This window comes from Chionomys nivalis, chromosome 2 (genome assembly GCF_950005125.1).
Source record: "Chionomys nivalis chromosome 2, mChiNiv1.1, whole genome shotgun sequence".
NCBI lineage: Eukaryota > Metazoa > Chordata > Mammalia > Rodentia > Cricetidae > Chionomys > Chionomys nivalis.
This window is the reverse complement of record NC_080087.1, coordinates 70,800,834-70,826,682: the sequence shown is the minus strand read 5'-3', so window position 1 is coordinate 70,826,682 and position 25,849 is coordinate 70,800,834. Positions and strand designations below refer to the sequence as shown.

Sequence of the window (25,849 nt, the reverse complement as noted above, 5' to 3'; positions counted from 1 at the left end):
TGCATGCACACACACACACACACACACACACACACAGAGAGAGAGAGAGAGAGAGAGAGACAGAGACAGAGACAGAGACAGAGACAGAGTGTCTTAAATATAAAATAGATATATTCAAGTAAAGAAACAAATTTCAAACTGTTATTTCAACAGATAAATATAATTCTCCAACACAACCATAATCCCCATATGAAGTCAAAAATAGAGTCAAAACAATGGCTCAGCCTTTAGGACATAAAGGAAGTCTGACAACCTTCATTAAATCACCAGGTCCCTCACTGAATGGTCAGAGGTGAGAACTGACTTCTGAAACTCACCCTCTCACCTCAACATAGTGCTTTGACAATTGCATGACCAAAATCATGGATGGAAAAAAGCACACCAATCTACCAAGCAATAAATATATAAACTACAATCAAATAAATAAAAACCTGCAATACACCTGTTCACTGATATTTCAGCTCACACTTATTTCATTACCACTTTCAATAGTTTGATCTTATTTTTAAAAATCAGAATATAAAGAAACTTCACACTCTGTAATTAAGGAATATTGTTTTAATACAAGCTTTATTGAGATATAATTTAAAAATATACAATTAATCCATTTACATTAATGAACATTTTATGTGTGGAAGCACACATAAAATCCCAGCACTCACGATCCTGAAGAGGGGGATTGCTACAAGTTTTAAGCCAGACTGGTTGATGTGGAAAGAACCTGTTCCAAATAAATTTTAAAAAACAAGCAGATGACAATTGAGTTGTCTTTACCTTATTGATGGAGTCTGACAAACTTTCCAAATTCTTTTTTTAATTAAACATGTTGTGCAGTACAGGCAAATGACTGCAGGTGCACACAGAGACCAGACATATTGGGTCCCCTTAGAGCTGGAATCACAGGTGACTGTCAGCTGCCTGATATGGGCTCTGGCAACCAAGCTGGGTCCTCTGGAGGAGTGAGGGCTCTGAACCACTGAGCCACCTCTCCAGCCCCACCTAATAAATTTGAGACATTCAACTCCCCAGAAATAAATGCTGCACCATTTAGGCTACATTCCTCACCTCCAAACTCCCCTCAAAAATAGTTTCCCCCAAGAAACCAGTAGTTTAATATGTCTACGGAATTGCTTCTTCATGTATTAGAATATTAAAATACACTATTTACTTTATCTACCATCCTTACCTCAGTATAACATTCTCAGAACTAAACCATATAATAAATACTGTTTTATGTCATTTTACATTTATTTCTTATTGCCAAATAATGTTCTAGTGATGAGCAAGTCAAGCAAAATATTCATATACTGATAAACACTGAGATTGTTTGCAGTCTTACTACATTAATAGTATTTCCCTGAAGGTTCATTTACAATCTTGGCAGACATATGTTTATTATCATGCATACATATATCTAAGAGTGAGATTGTAAATCACATGCTAAGTCTGCCCAGGAACTGCCAGTGAAGGGATCAATGCACACTACTGAAGCTCTCAGAACAAAGAGAGACCAGTGATCTGCCTGTCAGTTCCTCACACCCTCAGAAACCCCTCACATCCTCATCACCTCATCACGCTTTTCACACTCTTGCATATAGAGGACTGTGTGTGCTTCAGGTGGCAACAGGAAGTCACAGAACAAATCAGTGAAATCAGCCCTCTCCTTCCAACATGTGGGTCCTGAATATCAAATTCAGGTTGTCATGCTTAGTGGCAAGTATGTTGACCCACTGAGCCATCTTGCCTTCTCCGTTTTATAAACTTTCTTAATTGTGATAAATGTTAGCAGTAAAATGGAGAGAGTAGAAAATAGCATAGATGTGTCTAGGATCAAATCGATAGTCATGAGTGTTTTGTTCTGAGTGTCTCACTCTTACCTGGATCGTTCCTTTAAATACCTTTGGATCCACACAGAAACAGTGAGCTAAAATCACAGTTGGTCCTAGTGGGTTCCCCTCAAGGACTAGGTCATGAATCCTTGTGGTGCAGACCTGGGGGAGACACCTTCTCTGGAGCATCTCACTCTGCCTATTTCGCTGTGCTTGTGGCCATGTCTTAGCCAGGCAGGCGTGTTCCTCTCTGGTCTCAGCAAGATGATATAGCACTTGGGGATGAAGATGCCACCCAGAAGGCCAGCTGTGGAGGCCAGGATGGAGAAGATCTCTACAGCCACAGTGGACTTGCCCCGGGCACTGTGGTACAGGGGCAGGAATGCTGTCCAGACACTGCAGAAGAGCAGCATGCTGAAGGCCAGGAATTTAGTCTCGTTGAAGACATCTGGCAGGCCTCTGGCCAGAAAAGCCACAGAGAAGGTACCCCCTGCCAGGAACCCCAAGTAGCCCAGCACACAGAAGAAGATGGTGCCAGAGCCCTCCTGGCACTGGATGACAATGTGCTGGGGCTCCGAGACCATATCCCTGTCTGGGAATGGTGGGGAGGTGGCCAGCCAGACCCCACAAAGAACAACCTGCATGAAGGAAGCAATGAGGACCACTGAGGTGGAAGCCCCAGGGCTCAGGCACACCTGGAGCCTGGCCCCTGGCCTGGTGACCCTGAAGGCCAGAACCACTGTGAGGGTCTTGGCCAGAACAGAGGAGACAGCCACCGTGAACACCACAGCAAAGGTCGTCTGACGCAGGAGGCACGTGGGGACACTGGGGCGGCCAAGGAACAGCAAGGCACACAAGGCACAGAGGGAAAGGGAGATCAGCAGGAAGTAGCTGAGGGTTCTGTTGTTGGCCCTGACCACAGGCGTGTCCCTGTGCTTCAGGAACATTCCCAGAACCAGGACAGCCAGACCAGCCAGGAAGAGTGCCACCAAAGCCAGCATGAATCCCAGAGGTTCCTCAAAGGCCAGGAAGATCTCTGTCCTGGGCAGGCAGTGGTCTCTGGTGTGGCTCGAATACTGTTCCTTTGGGCACAGGAGACATCTCTTCATGTCTACGGGAGATACAGACACCATTTCTGCAACACTGTGCCAACTGCACCAGCTCGGAAGGAAGGCGCCCCAAGCACTCCCTGCCCTTAGAGCCTTTCCATCAAGTCATGGATTTATGAATTATTCTTGGTGACCAGGGCTGGGATGGGTGATATTAGAGGCAGAGGCACAAAGGAAAATGCTGCATTTCTGTGTCTGTTTTCTGTGAGGATTTTTGTTTCTGTCCTCAGTGTCTCATGGAACTCAGGCCGAGTGGCACAGGATAGGAATGAACTCCTAAGCCTCCTTCCTCAACCTCTTAAGTGCTGTGATTATACCTCTGCACCACTATACTTAACCTGCGCTTGTGTGTGCAGGTTTGTGTGTGCACACACGTTTATAAGTGGATGCACATGCTTGTCAAGACCAGACATTTAACATGTGATATAATTCCTCAATCATTCCACCTTATTTTGTTAACTAAACTTATTTGTATATTTTGTGTGTTTGTATATTTGTATATTTTGTATGTTTATGGGCTCAGGCATGCCCTGATCTGCACGTAGTAGTAAACAAAACTTTCATGAATTTGTTGTTCTCTTTCTACAATTTAGATTCCAGGGACTGAAATTATGCTGTCAAGGTTGACAGTGAATACTTTAATTGATGGGCCATGTAACCAGTCTCCACAGCTTCTTTTATAATGATCTCTTTTATTTTACTTGTTGAGAGTTTTGTCTGTACATATTTATTGAAATCATGTGCATGTCTGGTTGTGCAGAAGTCAGAAGAAAGCAACAGTTTCCCTATAACTGGAGTTTACTTGGTTGTGACCCACCATGTGGTGTTTCTAACTGCTGAGCTACCTCTATAGGCCCCTTTTCACCTTAATTTTTAAGACAGGATCTCTTACTCAACCTAGAGATCACTTAGTTGACTATACTGGCAGGCCACAATGCACAAAGACCCTCCTGTCTCTGGCCCCTGGGCGCTGAGATTAAAGATCTCTTGTGTGAGTTCTTAACAGTTCATTTTCTTTTGCAGTAGTACCAGTAATTGGTCAAATTAACAAATGTTTTAGACTGCACTGTGTCCTCAAAATACATTTGTTGAAATCCTGCTCCTATGCACCTCAACATGAGATATATTTCTCATGGGTAAACTGGAGATGAGTAATAAAAGTTAAATGAGGTCTCCAGGTTAAATTAGGTACACACTAACTCCAACAGTGCAGCTATTCTACTAAGAAGGTGGAGCTGGAGCTGGAGGTGGTTGTATATGACTTTAATCTCATGATTTAATTTTAGGGGCAGAGGATAGTAGACTTCTACTGGTTCAGGGGAAGACTGATAAATGTAATGACTTCCAAGTCAGCCAGGGCTGCAAGCAGAGACAGTGGCTCAAAACCAAACAACAAGCCAAAAGAGGACACAACAAACACACACTCACACATAAACACATACACACTCACACAAACAAAACACACATAACAACAATGAAATGAGAGCACCCAGTGAGGATATTCTCTTCCAAGGCCTCACAAAACACCAACTCTGGTGAAAACTTGGCTTTGCTTTCCAACTTTCAGAATGGTAAAGGAATAACTTCTGTAGCTGAAATGGTAGGGAATGTGGTGGTCCATTGCCACTAAACTTCTGGGAATAATCCCACTAATACAAAGCAAGAAGAAAGTCACAAAAGGACAGTCACCATGCCATTCCAGTTATAGGACGTTTGAAAAGCAAGTGAAATCATCAGTGTTAGCAAAACCTAGGGTTCTGACTACATGACCACTAGAAGCTTGTGGAAGCAGTTTATGCCTATTTCCTGATCAGGAGACAAGGATGTGCAGTGTTTGATGGAGGAGAAATGTTCTGCATTCTAATTATGGGTAGCCGGGTGGGGGTGGCACACGCCTTTAATCCCAGCACTCGGGAGGCAGAGGCTGGCAGATCTTTGTGAGTTCGAGGCCAGCCTGGTCTACAAAAGCTAGTTCCAGGACAAGCTCCAAAGCTACAGAGAAACCCTGTCTCAAAAAAACCAAAAATAATCCTTTAAAGGGGCTGGAGAGTTGGCTCAGAGGTTAAGAGCATTGGCTACTCTTCCAGAGGTCCTGAGTTCAAATCCCAGCAACTACATGCTGGCTCAAAAAAAAAAAACTATCTGTAATGAGATCTAATTATGGGTAGCGTGCTTGTCTTTTAGGATAAAGCATTTACCTAACAATATCTCTTAGCAGAGCTCTGGCTGGTGTTCCATGGCAGAGCAAGGACTGTGCAGTGTTTGGAGCATGGGTGTGGGGGTTTGACTTAGAATAGCCCCACAGTCTCATATATTTAAATGATTTCTTCCTACCTGGTACATGTTGGAGATGGATAGGGAGGTGGAGCATTGTGGGACGAGGGGTATCACTGTGGGTAGTCTTTGAAATTTCAGACTCACACACATGGACCACTCTTCACCTCACTGCCAGCGAACTGCCTGTAGATCAGAATGGAAACCCTCAGCTACTGCCTGGCACCATGCATCCTGCCATGATGGTCACGAACTAAGTAAGCCCCCAATTAAAGCCTTTTCGTTTAGAAGTTGCCTTGGTCATGGTGTCTCTTCAGAGCATTGGGAAGGTAACTAAGACAATGGAGAAGTACAGGAGGCTCAAAATTCCCTTTGGTCCCTCAGATTCCAGATCCACATGTCCTTACCTTTTTTGTCTGCAAACTGTCCCTCGGGGCAGGGACTGCAATCAAAACAGCATTGGGGCGCTCCAAGCCTGGGCACTTGGCTGAACCCTGGAAGGCAGCTTTCACTGCAGACAGAGGTAGGCACCTAGTAACAGTGAGCATAGTGTCACCGGTGACTCTTTAGGGATACAGATGCTTGACCTCACCCTAAGAACCAGAACAAGAGAATTCCCTCTCAGCCCACTAGATCAGATGCCTTTCAGAAAACATGTCTATCGGAGCACATGCCAGACTGGAAAGGTGCCTTTGAGTGTAATAAACAGAGCTACATCTGATTTACTTGGCTAAGGGATTAAATACGTAGCTAAAAAGTTTGCTGTGTTGTCTTTCCAGTCTCTCTGGGGCTCCTGCATCAACAATTGAAAATATGGGGGCAGGAGAGAAGGCACCTAGTTTAAAACTACAGACTGCTCTTCCAGAAGATCAGGGTTCAATTCCCAGCACCAATATAGCAGCTCACACTGTTACTCCAGTTCCAAAAGATCCACTGCCCTCCTCTGGCCTGCACAGACACCAGTACACAAATATAGGTGCAGGGAAACGTGCATACATGCAAAATAAAATATAAACAATAATTGTGGGTATTGACAGACATTACAAAAGTCCGAATACCCTGGGCATGATTTTCTTGATGCCTTCAGATTTCTTCTTTTTCTGAAACTCCAATCAGCCCTGTGGCTACATCATGGACTCCATTTCTAACTCAAAAGATGTAGTCATCTCCCTTCCTTTTCTCTATGTCCCTCTGTGAAGCTGTGAGATTTACAGTTTGACTGCCCTGGTGTGATTCACTTAAACTCTCATAACAAAGTATCGTCCAACTTCAGTAAGCAGAATTGCAGTTACTGACTCCCTAAACACAAACAAACAAACACACACACACATACACACACACACAGAGAGAGAGAGAGAGAGAGAGAGAGAGAGAGAGAGAGAGAGAGAGAGAGAGCGAGCACTCTCACACATTCACAGCACACTCAGTGGCCCTGTCATTTACCTGGGACCTGCCAAGGATAACTCAGTTTATCTTAGCATAGCTCTACCTCCAGGCAAGGATTATGAAGAAGGAAGTGTGGGGTGCTGACCCTTCCCGGATCAAGGCCACTGAAAAGTTCTTCAAAGGAATCCTGAAAACACATAGTATGTGTCTTTCTTTCATGCTTGAAAAATCCAAGAATGGGAATCTCATTCTCATGTGGAAAACCTTAAGGCCACCATTGACTGGAGAGGCCACCAGAACGAAGTTAGACAAAGTTGCAGAGGAGGGGACTCTTTCTTCACTGGCACAGGACAGGGAGCTGAGCCATTTCTATGTACCAGACTCCATACATAGACATAACTAACACAACACTGTTTCTAATTTTGTTAATAAATTACAGGGTTTGAGTCTCAATTGTTTCCCAAAGTCTCTTGTGTTGGACCACTGGTCACCTGACAGTGGGTATGTAAAGAATGATTGAATCTTGATTCTACAGTAGTTTCAAGGTAATTGGCCAAAATAAGCTCATACAGAGAGACACTATGGGAGATTTGACTTTGTTGAAAGAAGTGTGTCATTGTGGAGGTGGATTTGGGGTATCACATATGCTCAAGCGACACCCAGTGACCCAGTTCACCTCTTGTAGCCTATGGGTCAAGATTTAGGGCTTTCAGTTCCCTCTCCAGGACCATGTCTGCCTGCATGCCACCATGTTGCACCAAGATGATAATGAATTGATCTCTGAAAATGTAAGCCACCACAATGAAATGTTTTTCCTTTATAGGAGATGTTGCTGTCATAGTATCTCTTCATAGCAATAGAAACCTTAACTAAAACAGAAGTTGGTTCCTGAAAAATGGGTGTTGAAGTGATAGGCCTGATAAAGCTTTTGTTTCAATAAACATAGACCATGGGACAGTGGATTAGAAAAGCAGTAGAAATTTTTAAGTGATGCTTAATGCTACTATTGCCATACTACTAGGAGCATGGAAGACCAAGGGGCTGAGTGTGATTAAATTAACTGTTGGCCAGGCTCAAGAAGTTTCAAAAGAAAGGAATATTAATGTATTGCCTAGAGATTGTTCTTGAGATATTTAGGTGAAGAGTGTGGCTGCTGTTTGCACTAGTCCACAGAGTCTGCCTGAGGATAAATTGAAGAGTTTTGGATTAATCTCGTTGGCAGAAAAAAAAAAATCTCAAAACAGCGTAATATAGACCCTATCATGTGGCTATTAGTATTAACTTTAATGAAATTTATAATGAAAAGGAGCAAGCTGAGCAAGGAAAAATACAAAATGTAAAATTTGAAGAGAAAAGGAATATCATGACCTGGCATAGAGCTAAATCCTGTGTTCAATGTGATAAACAGATTAAGAAGTGGAATAAAGTGAAAGGGAACCTCGGGGTAAGATCTCATCCAGCCAAATTCCTAACTTGCAAAAACAAATTAAAGAAAGGCTTGGAACTGGGTATGATGGTGTGTGTCTTTAATCCCGGAACTCAGAAAGCAGAGGCTGGCAAATCTCTGAGTTTGAGGCCAGCCTAGTCTACAGATCTGATCTTAGGACAGTCAAACTTAGGTAGTTAATGGAACCATCAGAAACATAAAGATGGTAAAGATGTAATTGAATGAGGGGCCCAACTGCAGTAAGCAACAGAACTTGGCAGTTTGGCCATGTGGTTCTGGCATTAAGGATAGCAGAGAGAGGTTATGGAGTTTGCCTCTAAGACAAAAGAAAGCCGATGAGGCATGTGGCAGGGGAGTCCCTGGATGAAGAACTGGAGAGGCCATTGCATGAAGCTTTGAAGGTGAAGCCTGAATTGCCTTAGAGACCCCAGGATGCTAGAGTTGCCAGAGCCATAGGAAACCCGTTGAGGAGAGCTGCTAACAAGGAGTGGAACCAGCCCAAGAGAGACAAGTGTGTTGTCGTCAACAAAGCTAAAAGTAGTTGGAGTTCTGAAGAGCATTTTAACATCTGGCATGAAGATACAGAGTTTGCCCAGCTAGTTTTCCATCTTGCTTTGGTCCAGTATTTCTTCTCCATGCACCTTTTTACATTTTTAAACAGTAATGTATATCTTGTGTCATTATATATTGGAAGAATGTGACCTGTTTTCTGACTTTGATTTTATATGAGATTACAGTTAAGAGATTGCATGAATCTCAGAAGAGACTGAATTTTGGACTTTTAATTTTGTTTCATTTGTGATAGTGAGAACTTTGGACAATGGGCTAAGTGTAGTTTTTATTATAATATTCTCACAAGCTTAGAAGGCCAGGATATGGAATGTGGTGGTTAGAATGTAAATGGCCCACATAAACTCATAGGCAGTATTAGAAGGTATGGCTTAGTTGGAGAAGGTGTGGCCTTGTTGGAGGAAGTGTATCATTGTGGGGTGAGCCTTGGGGTATCATATATGCTCAAGTCATGCCAAGTGACATGGTTCACTTCTTGTTGTCTACAGGTCAAGATGTAGAATTCTCAGCTCCTTCTCCAGCATGATTTCTGACTATATGCTACCATGTCCCATAAGAATGATTTTGGTCTAAATAAACCTCTGAAAATGTAAGCCACCTCATTAAATGCTTTTCCTTTATAAGAGGTGCCTGGCTGTGGTGTCTCTTGACACTAATAGAAACCCTAAGTAAGAGAATGCTTCTGACAAGATCAATGGATTAATTCGTTAATGGATTCGCAATCTGATAAATTATTATACCTATTAGAAATAGAACATGGGACTAGGTTTGGGGTAGTGGGACACGGAGGCTATGCACTGGTAAGATGTAACTTGTTTACCTTACTAATTTATCAAGATCCCTACCTCCTTCCTGATTCCCATGCACTCATCAGCAATCTCTCCAACCACACATGTCTGCTGCCCTGCATGACACACTGCCTCAATCACACACATCCAGAGCAATTGATACATCTGACCCTGAATCCCTCGAACCATGAGATGATTAAAACTTTTCCTCACTTCAAACTGTTCTCAGGTATTTGTCATTGTGGCTGAAATAAACTAACACAGTAAGTAAACTGATGGTTTATGGAAAGGTAGTTAACTGAGTGTATCACTATCTTCCTCTTCTCAGAGTAGGTCCTGAACACAGACACTGAACATATTTCCAAGGGAGCACCAACTACAGATTTTCATTGTATTTGTACATCTTGTATGTGAAAACCTTCCCCCATTTCAATAAGTGTGGGTGGTGGAAATGTGTGTATGTGCCATCGTACATCTATGTGGACTCGTGTTCAGGTATGGAAAAGCACATGTGGAGGCCCAAGGTTAATGCTGGGAATCATCCTCAATTGCTTTTCCACTGTGTTCACTGAGGCAGAGGCTCAAAGGAAAACCCAGAGTTCACTGATACAGCTAGTCTTACTCATCAGGTTTCTATAGACATCTCCTTGTTTCCATCTTCCAGGAATGAATTTACAGGTGAGACCCACTGCCCACTCAGCATGTACAAGTGTTCTGGAGATCCAAAGTCTGGTTCTTGAACATGCATAAAAAACAATTTGACCACTGAGCAATCTCCCTACCCCATCTTTTACATTTTCCTTTTTCTGGTGAATCAATATCATTCAGAAAAAGATTTCTAATGAGATAAACAGCATAACCAGTTATAACTGACTGACCCAATCAGAGCAGCATCAACTTCATGCAGCAGTAGTAATGAATTCCCCTGGACTTGGAATTTTCCTATGACTTTAACACATTAGGACAAGAGTCGTCTCTGCATTCAGGCAACTCACTTGAATTTCTTCCTTCAAATGGACCATCATTTTGTTCCCCGAAGAGACTTGAGGGTCTATCATTCCTACATGGACCAAGCGGAATACACCCTTAGGGGTCTTCTGCGCTTGGAAAATGTCAAATTTTTTCACCAAATCTCCATTGGCATCAAATATAATTTCACTTCCATCGGGAGTCTTGAAGTGCACATTTCTAAGAGCTTGAAGTAGCTGAGGAAAAAAGGGAGACATTGTAGACCAGCCAGGGGCAGTCTGGAGTCTTGTCCAAAATACCACATTCCATTCACCTCTGCAGTGAGACAGAGTCACTTCAACCAAGGATTGGCACCATTGGGCATAAGGAAGATCAAGTATGTGTGATATATTCAGGAACTCACAAATATGTTTCTTTCTGGGAGGGGAGGTGTGTAGGGGGTGTCTGTGTGTGTCTGTGTGTGTCTGTATCTGTGTCTGTGTGTGTGTGTGTGTGTGGATAACACAAGCATTGTGGCTAACACAGATAAGAATAATGAGCTAAAGTAAGTTATAAGAGTTAACACACTTCCAAGATGCCCTCAAGGCTTCTGCTGCTAGTACATGTGGGAAAGCCATGCTTTCTGAATCAAAGATTCTGTAGCCAGGGATACATCTATTCCATATGACCAGAGGCCAATCATACTCTCGTTCTTTGCTACTCTAACCATTCCCTCTCTGATTACACAGTAACAGAGAAACATTAGAAAAGAATGTGCTGGGTCTGCAAGATGGCTGCCAAATTTGGTTACCGGAGTTCAATCACATGTTAGGATTGAACCGACTTTTGCAAGTTGTCCTCTAACATCTACGTGGTACAATGGGACATACACTCATGTACTCACACACTTTCCAAATGAATAAATAAATACACTTAAAAATTAAAAAAAAAAAGTTATAAGAGTTAATAAGAAGCCTGCGCAAATGGGCCAATCACTTTATAGTTAAGGTAGATGTCTGTGTGATTTCTTTGGGACTTAACGATTGTGAGAACCGGGCAGGACAGAAACTTAGACAATGAATGGTGAATGGTGCCCAACATGTGAACAACTGCATCCACATAAAGCCTGAAAGAGCACAGAAAATAATTCTAGACATAAAATAATAGAGTTAAGCATGTCTTACTGATAAAAGGATTTTTTCAGGTGGGTTCTGCTTGCTAGAAGCAAGAGCTCTCATTTAAGAGAGGCTTCCTGACTCATCTTTAGCTGCAAGAGCTTGCAGCTCTTTAAAGAGTTCATGCCATGAAACACTTAAATAGTGTTGATGAAAAGATGACCACTTGTTTCCTGTTGGTGGCAGGAACCTTGAAACGCCATAGAGTTGTGGCAATAAAACATGGCTACAGCCAGTACATCCGCCATGAGACTGGAATCTCATAAAGCTAAGGAATGGGCTGGATCCAGCCGTCAAAGCCACGGCTTTAATTTTACCCATATTGCTTAGCAAATTAAAGATTCATGTGATCAGAAAAAGAGAGAGAGAGATACAGAGATTCAAAGAAGAAAAAGCCTTTATATGGTTTACAGTGTGTTATATGCAAGCTTGGAAAAAAAAGGTTAAAGTCCTTAAAATAAAAAAGAAAGAAGGAATACTTGGGTATGGTGGTACACACCTTTAATCCCAACACTTGGGAGACAGAGGCAGGCAGAGCTCTGTGAGTTCAAAGCATGGTTGCATATGCCTTTAATCCCAGAGCTTAGGAGGCAGAGGCAGACACATCTCTGTGAATTCAAGGTGTGGTAGCACACACCTTTAATCCAAGCACTTGGGAGGGAGAGGAAAGTGGATCTCTGTGAGTTCAAAGACAGCCTGGTCTGCAGTGGGACTTCCAGGACAGTCAAAGATACACAGAGATTCTGTCTCAAAAAGCAAAATATTAAAGGTAAAGATAAAAGAAATAGAGATTAAAATAAAGCCAATAAACAGAGAGTCTGGATACTGTATGTTATTATGCTCTCTTTGAATTGTTTGAATGCTGAGGAAGAACCAACAGCTGCTAAAAGATATTTGCTTATAAATGCTGCTGAATTAATCCAAGATAGGTATTTTGAAAATACCTTGACTTAAAAATTGAAGGCAAAAGGTATGTTACTTTGGAGAAGAGATATTGCTTTTGTTTCCAAGAAAATGAGAGGATGAGGATTCATTCTGAGTTAAGAAAAATCAGGTTTGATCAAGAAAGGTCACCTGAGAAATCTCCAGTAGGAACAGATGGCCCATATGTCTGAGTTCAACATCCATAAGAGATTCAAGATTGCTGCCTGAGATGATCAAGACTCACAGGATACTCCAGTCAGGACTCAATCATAATACTAAATTTTCTTTAGATCCCCATAAGATTATCAGCACCACCCACCAGCAGGAAGTAGCCTGGAAAACTACACCCACATTCCAAAAAAAAGAAAAGGACTACAGATGTCCTTGTTTTTTTTAAGAGAGAGAGAGAGAGAGAGAGAGAGAGAGAGAGAGAGAGAGAGAGTAGGAAGTGGTGAGGGACAATTGTCTTTATTCTGTCAATGATGTGTTAAATAAGAACTGACTGGCCAGTAGCCAGGATGGAAGTATAGTCATGACAACCAGACAGGAAGTAGAGGCAGGTCAAGTAGAACAGGAGAATTCTGGGAAGAGGGAAAATCCCTCTGGAGTCCTGTCCAGCACAGAAGAAACAAGATGTGACTACGCCACTGAAAAAGGTACTGAGCCATATGGCTAACACAGATAAGAATAATGGGCTAATATAATTTATAAGTGTTAATAAGAAGCCTGAGCTAATGGGCCAAACAGTTTATAGTTAATGTAGACCTCTGTGTGATTTCTTTGGGACTTAACAATTGTGAGAACAAGGCCAGACAGAAACTCAGACAATTCACACTGTATAACTGGAGGACACCTCTCAGTAATGCTTTCTCCTTCTGCAGCCATGTGGGATTTGGGAATCCAACTAATGCTTGACGACAAGTCCTTTGCCCACTAAGCCATCTCCGCAGTCATAAAATTAAACAAAACATGACAATGTGGTTTCTGCAACAGGGTCTCATTTGGCTGTGCACTGTTGTCCTCAGTCTTCCCATCACACTCAAAAGATTCCAAACTCTAGAAAGACCTCCACAGACTGGGCTCAGCTCACCTAGACTGCCCAATGACTCTAACCAGTCTCTCATATTTCATCAGTCCCACTCCTGTGGCTCTTCTTTTTGTCCTCATTCAGGGCCCTGACGTGCTGGACCTGCCATCTGCAATGCTATCATTTTTACCCACGGTGAGATTTCTCATCCTCTTGTCTGGAACTCAGATATTTACTGACAGAGAAAACTACCCCAGCCTTTCACTTCTCTTCACTTGTTCATACTCAGTCTACTTTATATCCTCGTCATGAAGTACACACAGACAGCTTGACACTTACATGTTTTAATTTTATGATGAAATCTTCCTTTGTAGTCCAAGTTGGCCTCAACATTCTGTGTGCTAGCATAATAAACATGGGTCTCCAAGCCTGACCTTCTGCAAATTTTAATCTGTCACCCCCAGGCAAATGACAAAAAGTATCACTGTTTTTCCTGTTTACAACCATATGTATGTTCACCAGGCACACACTATAAACTCAGGTTATCTGAGTGATGATAATGAAAACATACCTCCTCCTTGGCCACCGTTCTCACTGTTTTCCTCATCAGTGAGCAACATGTCTTCCAGGGGTCCTCTTATATATCTTTAACTAAGATACCCTGAGCAGCTACAAAAAGATGGATGGATGGATAGATAGATAGATAGATAGATAGATAGATAGATAGATAGATAGATAGATAGATAGATGGGTAGATGGATAGATGGATAGATGATGGATGGATCAATGGATATATGGGTAGATGGAGAGATGGAGAGATGGAAAGATGGATGAGGTGGATGATGAATAGGTGGATGCATGGGTGGATGCATGGATGGATGGATGGATGGATGGATGGATGGATGGATGGATGGATGGATGTAAATACAAAGAGACAGGCAGGTGGACAGATAGATAGACAAAGACTCAGTGCAAAATCACCAACATATATTATGCACATATATGAAATTATCAATAATATTTTTAAATAGAAAAATAAGTAAAAGCTTTGGATATGGCTCAGTGATTAAAGAACTTGTCATAAAAGACTGAGGATCAGACTTCAAAACACAGAACCCCTCTAAATTTCAGGTGGATGTGTCAGCCATTCTCTAATTACATTCTCAGAAGGTGGAGACAGGAGATGCATGAAAAAGCTGACTACCGAGACTAGCCACATCAGCAAGTTCTGGAATTGACTGAGAAACCATGCCCCAAAAATAAGAATAGAAGAATAATTGAAAGATGATTCCTTGTCATCCTCAAATATTCCCACAAGTATGTACAAGTGAGTACACATCCCACCCACATGTGCCCACATGCCCACAAACATGTGCCCATATACATGTTCCATACACCAAAAAACTAAAAAATAAATGGCATTTGATATCTGTTTGAAATTCTGATTTGCAGCACATCTATACTAAAAGTCATCCACTGTTTATCAAAGCTTAAATTTGGAGTATTAAAAACTCTATGATGTGGGATGCCCTTCTGTATGCATTGAATATGTATTGATTTTATTGGCTGATGAATAAAGATACTTTGACCTATGGCCAGGCAGAAAATAGTCAGTCAGAAAACCCAAGCTAAATACAGGAATAAAGAAGGAAGAATGCAGACAGATGCCAGCAGCTGACAAAGCAGCAAGATGTGAAATAACAGGCCACAAACTCATGGTAAAATATAAAATAATAGATATGGGTTAATTTAAAAGTAAGAGTTAGTTAATAATAAGGTTAAGCTAATATATCAAATTTTTATAATTAATATAAGCCTCTGAGTGTTTATTCAGGAACTGCTGAACAGGAAAGAAAAGACATATTTACTGTTATGTGAAATACTAATTTTACTAGGCATCCTGTTTCAGTTAAATCAGGTGACTGACAGGAATTGGACTCTTCTGAGATCCCACACATGGCAAGCATTCCTTGGCCACTGTTCCTTCTAAGAAACCTCTCAGTTACAAGTATGAAACATCTTTGCTAAAGCATATAATCAGTTGCACCTCTATAGCTTAGTCAGAGTCAATGTCCTTTTCCCCAACCATCCCGGAGTTACCCACTGCACATGTCTCTCTCACCTGCCAGGGCTGGAAGTCCTGGGAATCTGTACTTTTCCCATCCTGCTGTCCACTGGTTATCATGTCTTGCAGGGCATGGGCAATGCTGTAGACAGCTGTATAAGCAACATCAATTTTACTCACTTCTGGGAAAGGATATTGCTTGCTTATCAGACTCTCATTCCCTGAGCACAGCTGGACACCCTCTGTCACTGTGATGCTCTGGTGGGGCCATGTGCAATCAAAGGTGAACTCCCAAAACTTTTTTATAAACATGTCTTCTGGAGTCCGGCTGGGGCGTAGGTTAGCAAGGAACTCAGGGAAGCCAGTAGCCCTGCTGCTGTAATACAGAAGGCCAAATGTGCCAAACAATACTTGGGAAATGCCTGGAGTAGACAGGGCAAGTGCCATGTGCGTAGTTTCCTTGCTGACCCAGACCTGCCCTGAGACAGGGACACCCAATAGGCCATGAAGAATGAGCTGGAAATTGGAATTACTTAGGAAAACAAGAACAACCCTGGCTGTGCATTTCTGCATCTTCTGGACAATCTCTCCAATCTTCTCCATGGACTCATGGGAAGGGACATGGAGGGCGAACTCAATGCACACACCAGCTGAACTTAGCTCCTGAATGGCCAGAGAGCTGGCCTGCTCTCCAAAGTCATCATCATGAGCCAGAATGATCACCCAGGACCACTGAAAGTGAATGATCAACTGGGTCACTGCATGGCAAGATGTGAGGTCACTAGTCACAGTCCGAAGGAAAGATGGGAACTGGATCTTGTCACTAAGGCTGGGTAGTGAGGATGAGTAACTGATCTGTCAAAGAAAAACCAGACAATAGAAGGGTTAATGAAACTAGGACTTATGCATAAGCTGATGATCTGGCTTAAAGGTGGGAAGGAGGGGGCTAGAGACATGGCTCAGCAGTTCAGAGCCCTTGTTTTTGTAGAAGACCCAAGTTCAACCCAAGAGCACACACCATGTGGCTCACATCTCCCTACAACTCTAGATCCAGAAAATCTGATACCCTTTTCTGTCTTTCTCCAACAACTGTGGCATAGACTCACATATATAAACATGTACATAAATGTATATTAATTTTAAAACACAAATAATTTTTAAGAAAGGACTTGAGCATCCTGTATTGTGATGGTCCTACAAGCAGTTGTGGCCTCTCACTGGCTGCCCATCCCAGACACAGCCCTGTGGCTTCCGGAACAAAGCTCAAAATTTCAATGAATGAAGCCTTACCTGCTCTCCTCTCAGTATCTGTCCTTCACCTATGTCCTCATATTTGGTTCCTGCACCTCAGTCAGGATTAGTGTGACTCTCTGGTTAGCACACAGCTGAGATATTGTTCTTTTTCATTTTCATGTGTGTGTGTGTGTGTTGTCTGATAGTACATGTGTGGAGGTCAGGAGAGAAATTGTGGGGACTAGTTCTCTTCTACCACATGGGTTCCAGAGGTTCAAACTCAAGTCATCACGCTTGGTTAGCACCTTTACACCATCAACTATCTTGCTGTCCCTAGTAGGAATCAATGGGTCCCACGTAGAACCAACAGGCATGAACAATGATCAGCTCTTATCACACCATCATTGTCTTTTCAGCTTCCAGACAAATAGGAACCTGATTTTTCAAGTTGTTGAGGAAGAGGTGATACCATGTTTTCAAAAGAGAGCTTTCTGGAAGATGTGATAACTGGGGATCTATGTCTGTGTTTGTTTTGAGGGACACAGAATGTGGCTACTCAGCATTGGGGTATGAGTGTAAAACCTTCTCCTGCCACTACAAGATGTGGAAAAGACTTATTGTCTCAACACAGAGGCCCTAGTGGTTCATATGTGTAACATGGACAGGGGCCTGCTTGTTATTGGGGTTTTTGTCCCTCCCAGTACCCCACAACTATTTAGCACTAAAGAAAATCACACAAAGGTCTCCATAAATTATAAGCTGATTGGCCCATTAGCTCTAGCCTCTCACTGGCTAACTCTCACATCTTGATTAACCCATTTTTCTGATCTATGTTAGCCATGTGGCTCAGTACCTTTTTCAGTAAGGCAGATCACATCCTGCTGCTTCGGTGGTCTGGGCAGGAGTGAGAGGAATCAACTTCATCTTTCCCAGAATTCTCCTGTTCTCATTACATCATTTCTAATTCCTGTCTGGTTTTCCCACCTATATTTCCTGCCTGACCAATCAGCATTTATTTATAACATGATTGACAGAATACAGACAATTCTCCCTCACCACTTCCCCCTCTAAAAAAAAAAAAGGAAAATATCCATAGTCCATTTTTAGGGAATGTGGGCATATTATTCCAGGCTACTTCCAGCTGGTTGGGGGTGCTGATAATCTTATGGGGACCTAAAGAAAATTTAGAGTTATGATCAAGTCTTGACTGAATTATCCTGTGAGTCTTGATCATCTCAGGTAGCAGTCTTGAACCTGTTCTGGATGAAGAACTCAGACATCTGGGCCATCTATTCCTGTCAGAGATTTCTCAGCTGGTCTTCCTTGATCAAAGCTGATTTTTCTTAACTCTGAATAAATCCAGAGCCTCTCATTTTCTGTGGAAACAAAAGCAAAATCTCTTCTCCAAAGTAACATACCTTTTGACTTCAACTGTGAAGTCAAAGTATTTTCAAAATACCTATCTTGGATGAATTCTACAGCATTTATAAGCAAATATCTTTTAGTAGCTGTTGATCCTTCCTCAGCATTTAAAGAATTTAAAGAAAGCATAATAGCATACAGTATGAAGATTCTTTGTGTTTTTTCCATCTTTACATGGCTTTATTTTAACCTCTATTTCTTTTATTTTTACTTTTACTTTATAAAACAGGTTCTCTGTATATCTTGGTTTTGGAATAACTCTGTAGACCAGGCTGTCCTTGAACTCTCAGAGATCCTTCTGTCTCTGCATCCTAGGCATTGGGATTAAAGGTGTGTCCTGCCACACCTTGAAGTCACAGAGGTCAATCTACCTCTGCCTCCCAAGTGTTGGGATTAAAGGTGTGTACCACCGCACCCAACTACTCTTTCTTTCTAAGAACTTTAACCTTTAGCTTACATATATTTTTAACAAACTGTAAACCATTTAGAGATATTTTTGTCCTTGAATCTCTCTTTACTGTATATGTCTATCTTTTTCTGACCACAGAAGCCTTTAAATTACTGAGCAATATGAGTAGGATTAAAGCCGTGGCTTTGAGGGCTAGATACAGCCCATTCCTTAGCTTTCCAGCCTCATGGTGGAGGTACTGGCTGTAGCCACTTTTATTGCCACCACTCTATGGCATTTCAAGATCCCTACCAGCAAGCAAGCTGCAGCATTCTGCTCACAGACCACACTCAGTCAGACTGCCTGCCTGAGTCAGAGTTTGCCCTGGCAAGATGGCCCAGAAAGCCAGCATTTTACAATGGCAAAGCTTTTTTCCTGCTATGGCTGAAAACTGAAAAGCATGCATTCAGCTTTTCATCAACACCATTTAAGTGTTTCATGGCAAACCTCTTAAAAGAGCTGCAGGGTTTTGCAGCTAAAGCTGAGTCAGGAAGCCTCTCTTAGATGAGAGTGCTTGCTTGCCTCTAAAAAGTGGAGCAGACCCAAGAAATTGCTGCTACCAAGAAAACATGCTTTACTCTATTCTTTCCCAAGCTTTCCCAGGCTTTCTGTGGATGCAGTTATCCACGTTGGGCAGCCATTTGTAGACGGAGCAGTAGGCTGCGTTCCTGCCATCCAGTTCCCGGCTGCCTGGCCAGCTTATGCCCTGAAATAACAACACACAAACTGTATTCATATAAACACTGCCTGGCCCATTATATCGAGCCTCTTCTTGGCTAACTCTCATATCTTGCTTTAACACATATTTAGTAATCTGTGTAGCACCACGATGGTGGCTTACCAGAAAGATCTTAACCTGCGTCTGTCTCAGAGAGGAGTGGCATGACGTCTGAGCTCACTTCCCTTCTTCCCAGCATTCTGTTCTGTCTACTCCACCCACCTAAGGGCTGGCTTATCAAATGGGCCAAGGCAGTTTATTTATTAATCAATGAAATCAACAGATTGACATATAACCTTCCCACATCACATATGCAGGGATAAGGCTGACTCAGTCTCATTCGGGTAGTCATGACAGCCTATGCAATAAAATAGAAGATATTCAGTAAGTTTTGATTACAGGCAAACAATGATCATTTTTGTATAAGCTTACTCCATTATGGACATTAATAACTAATAAATTATAGTTTATGGAAATTTAAAGGTAGACTATAAATAATTCACTCTACCTTAATATTCAAATTTGTATTATTTTCCATGCATGAGTGTTTTGACTATACGTATACATGATTGTGGACCACAGGTGTGTCTGGTGCCCTTGGAGGACAGAAGGACTTCCATTAATGGAAATGAGTTACAGAGAGCTATGAGCCACCGTGTGGGTGCTGGCAATTGAAGGGGTCCACTAGAAGAGCAGACAGTGCTCCTAACCTCTGAACCATCTCTCCAGTTCCTGAAACTGAAATTTAACTGAACCTTATCAGGCAGCCCAACAATTTACAAACTAGAAGCACTTGAGGTGTGTTTAATGTATTAATTTTCTGTTCAGGACACGATAGAGCATGGCACTTAGGATTCAGATGAAAGAGGGACAACAGAAATCCAAGCCTGGGCTACATGGAGAGTTGCTATCTCAACACACACACACACACTCACAAACGTGAAATAACATAAATGAATCTTTCTTTTGTACATGACACTATACAAAGAGTAAGAAATGGAGACTTTAATTATTAAGATATGCCAAATTGTGATGGGATGGATATATGCTTAAGGGGTTAAAAACACTGGCTGAAAAATCATGAGGATAGAGCTCAGATCCCCATACCTACATAACAAGATTGGCATCCCTTTCATGGCTACAACATCAGCTCAAAGAAGGGTGCAGTCAGGATGTTTGTTAGAAGGTACTTCCAGGCTAACCAAGGAAACATGTGTCCTAAATTAAGGGAGAGAGCCTGCCTCAAAGTGATAAGTGGAGAGGGAAAAGTAGGCCATCAGATGGCCTCTTACAGCCTCCATACCTATGCAAGGGTTCACACACTTGCACGCATACACACAGACAGACAGACAGACAGACAGACAGACAGACAGACAGAGACTCATTGACACATATGCATTAACTATGCCAGAATTTCAAAGAAAGAAATAAACCTTCCTTCAGCCAGGCTTGGTGAAACACACCTACAATGGAGCACTTGGGAGGCTGAGGCATGAGAATGGATCTTCAATTTCAAGGCCATCCTATTCTACATAGCGAGTTCTAAGCAAGCTAGGTTTTCGGGTTAGAGACTCTGTCTCAAGAAACAAAATTACAAACTTTACAGGACCCTACAGTTCAGAAGCACTTTAATGAGAATCTATCTTAAGGAAATTATAAATAAGACTTTGGATACAGTTTTGTGAATTACATGGGCCCAGCTTCATAGGACTTGGAAAGCTCATCTGGCAGGGAAAAAAATGTAAAAATATGAGTTACACAAAGACACTGGAATTTACTCCAATTTAGAGATTTCATAGAGAAAAGCAAATGGATTTAAATCATAATCTTCATTCAATATTTATGCTAAAAAGTAAAGCTGAATATATATATACATTTTTATATGTCTGTATATATGCATATACAGAAAGAGAGAAAGGATCTCATGTAGCCAAGGCTAGCCTCAATATCAATATATAGCTAAGAATAATATGGCCCACTGGATGCTCCTGTCTCTACCTCTTGACTGGTGTATTACAACAGCACTAGAGATAAGAACCAGGGCCTTGTGTGCTAAGCAAGTGCTCTAGCAACAGAGTCACATCCCAGAGCCTTAGGGACTATGATGGTTTGAATCTGAGATGTTACCAGAAGGTTCACATGTTGGACACTTGAGTTACAGAAGATGGGCTTCTGGGAAGTGATTGGATCATGATGGCTCTGATCTGATCAAATGGAGTCATAGAGGTTCCATTTTATAGACCCCATGGAAAGTAGGTTGGAGGAATCAGATCTCTGGAGCTGTGCCCTGGTGACTCTGTCTCTCTCCTTCTGACCACTGGAGTGTCTGTCCCACCGCACATTTCTGCCATGAAGCTCTGTGTTAGCACAGGCACAGGAACGGAGGCATCCAATGACACAGGTGTGAAACTGCAGAAATTCAACCAAAAGAAATCTTTCCTCTCCTAAGCTGTTTCTTTCAGGCATGTCTGTCACAGCAAGGAAAGTCTTATAAGCATTTTAGTGATTGAATAAATGGTTCAACAAAGTTGTCAATTGATCAGCAATTTTATCTACATTGCTAAATTAACCAAAAGTATAGGAACATAAAAAACCATATAGTCAAATATTCACAGAAACAATATGCATGACAGCTGCAAAGAGGAAACAACTGTGGTAGTGATGGCTCACTGGTGTGAGAGAAACACGTGACAAGGAGCAACGATAGGGAGGAAGAGCTGACTTAGGCTCACAGTTTGGGAAAATACAATCCATGGGGTGATGTACACATGGCAGAGGACAGCTCGATGGAAGCAGATGTGGCCCTGGTGTAACAGGAAGCAGAGAATATACAGAAAATGGGACCACCAATTTAAGCCTGAATCCCTCCCTCCAGTGGCTCTCCTAATAAAGGTTTAAAAACCTTCTAAGAAAGGCCCAGGCCTGGGGGATAAGTCTACAAACACATGAGCATATTTCATATTCAGAGGTAAAGGAACTGATAAAAGGATAAACAATACATGGCCTTTACATGCATAAGATTATAATTATTCTTAAGTTAAGAAATGTTGGCACTTGCTACAGCATGAATGAACTTTAAGGCATGTTCAGTGAAAGAAGCCAGGCCAGACACCTACCTATAGTGTGAATCCAGTCATGTAAAATGAACAGAAAAATCAAATCCACAGACACAGAAATTAGATTAGAGGTTGCTGCAGATTAGGAATGATGGGATGTGGTGACAATGGGCTTGAGGGAAGTGTCTCTTTAAAGGAAAAAGAAAAAATCACCTACGGTAACCATGCTAAGATAAAAGTCACTAAATCATTCAACTTAAATAGATAAATTATCCTAAAGTCACCTCTTCAAAACTATAAACTGAGGTTTGCCATATATGGCCACCCTGTGGGAATGACAATAATGGATGGGTTGATGGGAATATCCATGAGGTAGAAGAGACCATTGGCATGAGCTCAATTTTCTAGACTCAAATCTCAACTCTGCTAGCTACATCCAGGTGAGATGCCTGATAAGCTGGTTTTTTTTTTTTTTTTAATTTTCTTTTTTTTTTTTTTTTTTTTTTTTTGGTTTTTCGAGACAGGGTTTCTCTGTGGTTTTGGAGCCTGTCCTGGAACTAGCTCTTGTAGACCATGCTGGTCTCGAACTCACAGAGATCCGCCTGCCTCTGCCTCCCAAGTGCTGGGATTAAAGGCGTGCGCCACCAACGCCCGGCTTTAATTTTCTTTGTTGTTTGTTTGTTTGTTTTCTCAGTGAGCTGGGAAGATGTCTCCGCAGGTAAAGGTGTTTACCACCAAGTCTGGAAAACTGCGTTTACTTCCCAGAACCAACATAGAGGAAAAGAACTGACTCCTAAAAGGTGTCTTCAAACATGCGGATGGGCACAATGGCACTGGTTTTGAGTTTACACACAAACACACACAAAGAATAACAACAACAACAACAATAATAATAAACAACGCTGTAGAGATGGTTCGGTGGTTAACAGTACTGACTACTATTTCGGAGAACTGAGTTTCAATTCCCAGCACCCATGTGGCAGTATAAAACATGTGTAACGCCGTCCTAGGGAATTCCATGTCCTCCTCTGATTTTCATGGGTATAAACCACACATGGAATAGATGTGTGCATATAAATATATGCATGTATACACACATATGTGTGTATAAAATTTACATATATGCATACATGCATATGTACATGTGTATATATACATGAAGGCAAAATACTCATACACATAAAATAAAAATAAATAAATCTTTAAAAAAATTTCTTAAATATAAAAGAAATGTTCTCAGTTTCCTAGTCAATGAGAGGGAAGCCAGTTCTCTCTAAACTATCTTTATCTGTATATGGAGGGCAACCATGTTGCACATGGAGAATACTTGCAGGGGGCCTGGCTCCACAGCAGAGCTGCTCACGCCTGTGGCCATCACCATCAGTTTCTCTATCATCATTAAGGGACTGCACTACATTCATGAAGGAAGATGGCTTGAGCACCTCACCTGAGGAAACTTGTACAGCCCCAGAAGTCTGGCCATGGAGACAGACAGGGATGACCGTGTATCCCCAACCAGAGCAGCCTGAGGAGAGCCATGCTGGCATGTATAGTTGGGGATGGGCTCCTCCTGCCTCGAAAGAAAGCTCATTGTCTCGTAGAGGGCTCCATGTACTGAGTCCGCAGAGTTTCGAATGGAGAAGCCCAGAGTCAAATTGGGCAACAAGTGAGCACTCCTATTGATCTCCTCGATGGCAAAGACGAAACTCTGGGCCACCCGGTAGCCCCACTTGGAAACGCTGAGGGAAGAGAAGCCCACATTTATCCCTCATGATGGGGTAAACTGAACAAGAATAAACACAGGGACTCAAGAGATACAGGTAGAACAACATCTCCACAAGTATTTCTACACCGATGTGCAGAGGAGCACAGTTCAGAATACTCAAAGGGGAGCCAGAGGGAATGTGGAGCCAGTAATCAGAGGGGACAGTTTCAGAAGACAGAATGGATACCTGAAGATCTATTGAACAGGCTGGGTGTGGTGGCACACTTGTTTAATCCCAGCACTCTAGAGGTAGAGTCAAATCCAGGTGCCGAGAGCTAGCTACATAGATACAGACCGGGTTTCATGCAAGCAAACAAAAAAATTATTGCACAGTACACTTGGCTAGAATTAACAGTAACTAACATCTATTTCAAAATTGCTCATAGTAAGAGCCAGAAGACAGGGAGAAGAGATGTGAAATGCTGTCTTTGGTAAATGATTTGGACATAGCAGTCATGTGAGCCATCGAGAAGCCAATCAAGCATGGGCAAATTCCCTTCTGTGGCCCTAAAATTCCCTGCTGAACTATTGGCAGAGAATGTATTCTGGGAGAAAGACATTCATTGTTGTCAGTCATGTTCCCAACAGGTGAACCTACAAACTTCAGTACACAGTTCTAGACCGGCAACCACACAGACAGTCCTGGATAAAATCGGAGGGTCACAGCTGAGTGGGGTGGTGCATGCCTTTAATCCCAGAACTGGGGAGGTGCAGGCAAGTAAATCTTTATGAGTCTGAGACGAGACGAGACTACAGAGTGAGTTCCAGAACTGTCAGTGCTACACAGAGAAACACTATCAAAAAGAAAAGAAAAAGAAAAATGGAGTTTGAGGTCAGCCTAGTCTACAGAGAAAATTCCAGAATAGTCAAGATTAGGCAGTGAAGGACAGAAATCTGGGGAAGATGTAATTGAACATGAGCACCCATACTTCAGTCTAGGGCAAACAAGACAGACAGGCAGACAGAGGTCATGTAAACGGAGAACGACAGAGCTACTGCATGGATACACAGAGAAGGTGGTGGCCATCTAGCTGGGACTCTGAGAATCAACCCCTATCCAAGGCTTCACACAACCTTGTAAAGCTGCTGCTGGGTTTCAGAGACTCCCATTCCACATCCAACACTTACTCTGAAGTCAGCAGTCCAGATGGTGGGACAGTGAAGTCAGACAGGGTACCAATAGAGAGATAAAAGATGGGGAAGCTGCCTCCCACCGTTACATCCCCAGGACGGTCAAAGTGAGGCCTCTGCCTTGGCAACAGCCAGGCTCTTGGTAAGGAAAAAGCAGACACAGAGACACAGCCAAAGACAACAGGAAAGAGAGTACACAGCCACATGCCTGCTGGGCACCAGGCAATCAGTGACAGGACAGCCTCGTATGGGGCAATGGCTATCACTTAAAAAAGCTTTTATCTGGGAGGATGCTCTGGATCAAAAACCTGAGACTAAGACCACACTGGGAATTCTAGGTTTGCAGGCTGTGAGGAAAATATTGATCATGACATGGTGGAGGTGGGTGACCACTAAATCCCAGAGTCATTAAAAGTTTTATTCCCTTCTCCTGGGTCTTCTGAGACTCTTTGCATACAAGGTCACAGTTCTGGGCATAATTTGCTGACTGCAGAAAAGGCAACAGTGGGTCTGACTGTCTCCTGAGGGACTTGC

The 25,849-nt window shown here is 42.2% G+C and overlaps 1 protein-coding gene across 1 annotated transcript; it reads right to left on the bottom strand.

Moving 5' to 3' along the window:
* Positions 1-468: 468 nt before the first annotated feature.
* LOC130868211 (vomeronasal type-2 receptor 26-like) lies at positions 469-25,521 on the bottom strand. The gene is given in 8 exon segments (XM_057760467.1): positions 469-537; positions 1,878-2,044; positions 2,047-2,940; positions 5,620-5,743; positions 10,399-10,608; positions 15,600-16,392; positions 23,862-24,158; positions 25,313-25,521. Coding segments are annotated over 8 exon segments (2,763 nt in total).
* Positions 25,522-25,849: the final 328 nt, after the last annotated feature.